This window comes from Kryptolebias marmoratus, linkage group LG7 (assembly GCF_001649575.2).
Source record: "Kryptolebias marmoratus isolate JLee-2015 linkage group LG7, ASM164957v2, whole genome shotgun sequence".
Lineage (NCBI taxonomy): Eukaryota > Metazoa > Chordata > Actinopteri > Cyprinodontiformes > Rivulidae > Kryptolebias > Kryptolebias marmoratus.
Window position 1 is genome coordinate 8,698,047 of NC_051436.1, and position 3,898 is coordinate 8,701,944.

The 3,898-nt window shown below is 50.9% G+C and overlaps 1 protein-coding gene across 11 annotated transcripts in view; it reads right to left on the reverse strand.

The window, feature by feature from the left end:
• The window catches only part of LOC108234862 (multiple PDZ domain protein), a 50,901-nt gene that overhangs the window by 19,723 nt on the left and 27,280 nt on the right, over window positions 1–3,898 (reverse strand). For 9 of the 11 annotated variants that reach the window (XM_017414422.3, XM_037976407.1, XM_037976406.1 and 6 more), the window contains 5 exons: window positions 2,878–2,967; window positions 1,816–1,896; window positions 1,561–1,738; window positions 1,330–1,440; window positions 99–185 (listed from right to left, as the gene is read on the reverse strand). In XM_017414422.3, coding sequence (XP_017269911.1) covers window positions 99–185; window positions 1,330–1,440; window positions 1,561–1,738; window positions 1,816–1,896; window positions 2,878–2,967 — 547 coding nt within the window. The remainder of the gene's footprint in view (window positions 1–98; window positions 186–1,329; window positions 1,441–1,560; window positions 1,739–1,815; window positions 1,897–2,877; window positions 2,968–3,898) is intronic. The other 2 variants (XM_017414427.3, XM_017414426.3) reach the window with 1 other exon arrangement.

A 3,898-nucleotide genomic window follows, 5' to 3' on the forward strand; every position in this document is an offset into this window, starting at 1 on the left:
GGGGGGGGGGGGGGACAGGAGAGATAATCCAGGCGAGATTACAGGTGATGGATGGCCGAGGCCGACAGAGATCAGGGAGACAAAAGAAGACGGATTACCTGACGCGCGCGACGCGGCCCGCACGCCAAAGCGGAGAGGCGTTTCTCGGCAGCGGGCGACGGGGCTGGGCTGCAGAGCGACTCGGGCTGAGAACGAGAGGGGGAGGGAGAGAGAGAGAGGGACGAGCGGGGGAGCAGACAGTCTGAAGTCGGAACAGAAAACAGAGCCTAGACCGGACGGTTCCCAAAGCTGGGGTCAGGGCTCCTGTGCGGCTTTTAGCATTTGGGCAGCGTTTTGCATCTCTTAGCATTTAGTTAGCCTTTTGCTGCTTTCAGCTTATGGATAGACTTTTGGGTCTTTTAGCTTTCAGCTAGCATTTTGCTTTTTTCACATTTAGGCAGCATTTTGCGTCTTTTAGCTCTTAGGCTTATACTCCCTTTAGCTTCTAGTCAGCCTATTGCTTATTTTAGATTTTTGTTAGCCTTTTGCTACTTTTAGCATTTAGGTAGCATTTTTGGTCTTTTAGCTTTCAGCTAGCATTTAGCTACTTTCACATTTAGACAGCGTTTTGCATCTCTTAGCTTTTAGTTAGCCTTTTGCTGCTTTTAGCCACTGTTTTGTTTTATTTAGCTCGAACATCTCCAGTGTCAGCTACTTCAGAAACCCCTCCCTTTCTTCAGCTCCCAACAGGATCGAATTGAACGAGCCAAAAACGCGCCGAAGCTTCTGCTGACAGAGGGACGTTTGTTTTTTCGGAACGAGCAGCAGCTCGGGCGCCTGCGTTGGACGACGAGCTGCTTTGTGCTCAGTAAGAAAGAAAGTGCTGGGAGGAGGAGGACGATGGCAGATCTCCAAAACTACGAGCGGACGGAAAGAGAAGCCGACTCCGAGGCGGGCCAGCAGCGGCCCCCAGCGGTAAGTTGCTCAGTCACGCCGCAGAGGCCCGAGGGCACTTTCAAAACTCCAAACACCGTGTTGTTGATACGCTGATTTTCAATAAGCGGCTCTCTGAAAAAGGTTAAACGCGGCAGGTTAGTTAATATGCCGAGCGGGGAGTGTTGTTGCCGTCATAAAAAGGCTCGAGGACGACTTTCATCGCCCTAGGAAGCACAATACAACGGGGGCCGGGCGTTTATTGTGCGCTTTAGCTTTGAAAGTGCCCTGAACGGCCTGGGCGCACACAATGAACTCATACGCGGCGTGAAAAATGAGCTGGGGACGCAGGAAAACGGTGACCTTTACATCAGGAGGGAGTTAATAGCAGGCGGTGGGGCTCTGTTACAGACTTACCCTGGCTCTGTGGATGATACTCTGGACCAGGAAGGACACGGGGTTGCCGGCCCGTCGTATGGCCTCCACAGCCTCCTCGTGACTCGCGTCCCTGAGGTCCACCCCGTCGACCTGAAGATGACGCGGCGATGCAAACAATTAGGCATTTAGTCGCGTTTATTTTTTTAAAATTTAATTTAATTTGTGAAAATGCTGGAAACGGTACGACGGCCTGCGATGGGCCTCTTTTACCTCCACGATCCTGTCCCCGGTCTTCAGGGTGCCGTTCTGTCCCGCAGGACTGTCCTCCAGGACGTGTTTGATGAAGATGCCCCTCATCACCTCGCCGTTGCTCAGGCGGCTGCCCATCCCCCGGCCTCCGACGATGCTGATCCCCAGAGACCTGCCCGGCTCTCGGAACAGCTCCACCCTGAGGAAGGCACGGGCCTCAGCTTCATCGCTTCTGGTCCCCCCCCCTCACCGTTCACCCCGGACAGATCTACTCACTTTCTCGGCTGGTTCCAGTTGCTGTAGGAGGCGCTCTCCTCCCCCTCGCCGTCCTCACGCTCGGGGAGGCTGGGAGTCTCTCTGAAAACGTCGACAGCGAAAGGAAATAAAGTCGGCTCAAGCTCATACGGTGACTAATTTTTTTTCAGTAAAGCTCCAGCGTCATAGAAGTAACTGTTGTTTGTTAGTTTAGTTTGTTACCATTTGAAGATTTATCACCGGGGCAACAAGCTCGTCAATTTTTATTGGTCTGGAGTGACGGCGTCAGGACTTCCAGCCTCTGTATTTAAAAAGCTTCACAACAACGCCGATACGATGGGATTTCCCCGCCGAGAAAAAAAATCGCCAGTTTCATCGGGAAACCGAAAGGGTTCGAAATAAAAAAAAAAAGATTTCTGAAGACTTACCAGTTGGAAAACTTTGATTTAATGGTAGATTAACTGATGGTAGTTCGTGGGATCGCTAGGATCCCAACTCATTTTTCTCAAATACGGCAAAAAATAATCAAGGGGTGGTACAGTGGTGCAGTGGTTAGAGCTGTCACCTCCCAGGAAGGAGGTCGCAGGTTCGCCTCCTGACCTGGGGCCTTTCTGGGTGGAGATTACCAGGTTTTACTCCGGGTGCTCCGGATTCCTCCCACAGGTTAAGGTTAACTGATAACTCTAAGATTGAATGGTTGTTTGTCTCGTTTGTCTCTATGTGTCCCTGCGATGGACCTGCGACCTGTCCAGGGTGTCCCCCCGCCTCTCGCACGGGCACCAGCTCCCCGGAATGGAGAAGCGGGTAAAGAAAAATGGATGGATGGACGAAAAAAAAAACTTTTTCTGCACTGCATTCAGCTCCTTCTGACTCGTTTTGATCTTTTTTTTCCCCACACAGCTACTAAACGCTGCTGTTGTCGACGGTTCGGATGTCGGAGCGAGCCGAGCCGAGCCGAGCCGACCGACAGGAAGCTCGGCCCGGCGGACGAATCCCCCCGGCCTCCTGCTGTCGGGGGAGTAGGCGTCAACGACCTTAATGAGGAGGGGGGAGTGTGTTTTTCTGCATGGCGAGATGTCTTACTTGGGAGCTGCTTCCGGGAAGACGTCGTCTTTAGCCCGCTCTAAGCTGCCCTTGTACTCCTCCAGGTACTCGGCTGGGACGTAAGTGATGCTGAACCCACAAAGGCAAACACATAAAACGAATCAACACATTTTTCTTTTCCATTTCACACTCTTACAGTCCATAGTTAGAAACTCATTTCCCTACCTGAGTAGCCATTATGGCCCTATTCATTAAGAGCAATTTACTAAAAATAGAGAAAAAGCTTTACAGCTATTCTACTTTTCTTTTTCATTTTATTAATAAAAACAACCTGTTCTAAATATCCTCATTTACACTCTGAGGCTCCGTGTCTCGGCTCCGTCTAATTAAAGTTTCTGCACAGCCCGAGCTCCAAGCCACGTTCGGTTTCTCTTCCAGCCGCTCTCCTTCTCGACGAGCTCAAGGTGAGACGGCGATGAATTATATATAGGGACCTTGATGTCTGACTGCTCCAAACAGGTGTTTACCTTCGTAAATGTCTGAGCGAATCAAGCCTTCAGCCGTCCGCCGGTGTGACAAAACATGGGACGCGCGTCTGAGGGATCTGTTTAATCTATTATTAATGGAGAGCGAGCAGGGGCCGCTCGCTAATTCGTTTTTAGGAGACTCGCCGAAGGACGGGTGACAAACTGTCATCCGCTCGCAAATCCATCTCGAGACAATTCGGAGAGAAAGCTGGCTTCTCAAGGGTGCATTAACACATCAGAGAGAAGCTGACAGATCTTCGGCAGATGGCTTGATTCTTTCTTTTTTTTTTTTTTACAAACACGATGGCATGCAGACAGAGGGAAAGGCATCGCAGTGAAATAGTATGAAAAAAAAAAAGATGATGAGTTTGGTGGATAGAAGCTCACGACAAGCAGTGAGGGGAAAATAAAACTTAAATTAAAGTAGCATGCTTCCAGGGGAATGCATATCGCCCGCTGCTGTTTCGAAAGCGCCAAACGAAAAACCTCCCAGAATCAGCGGCGGCGGCGGCGGCGGCGGCGGCGGCGGCGGC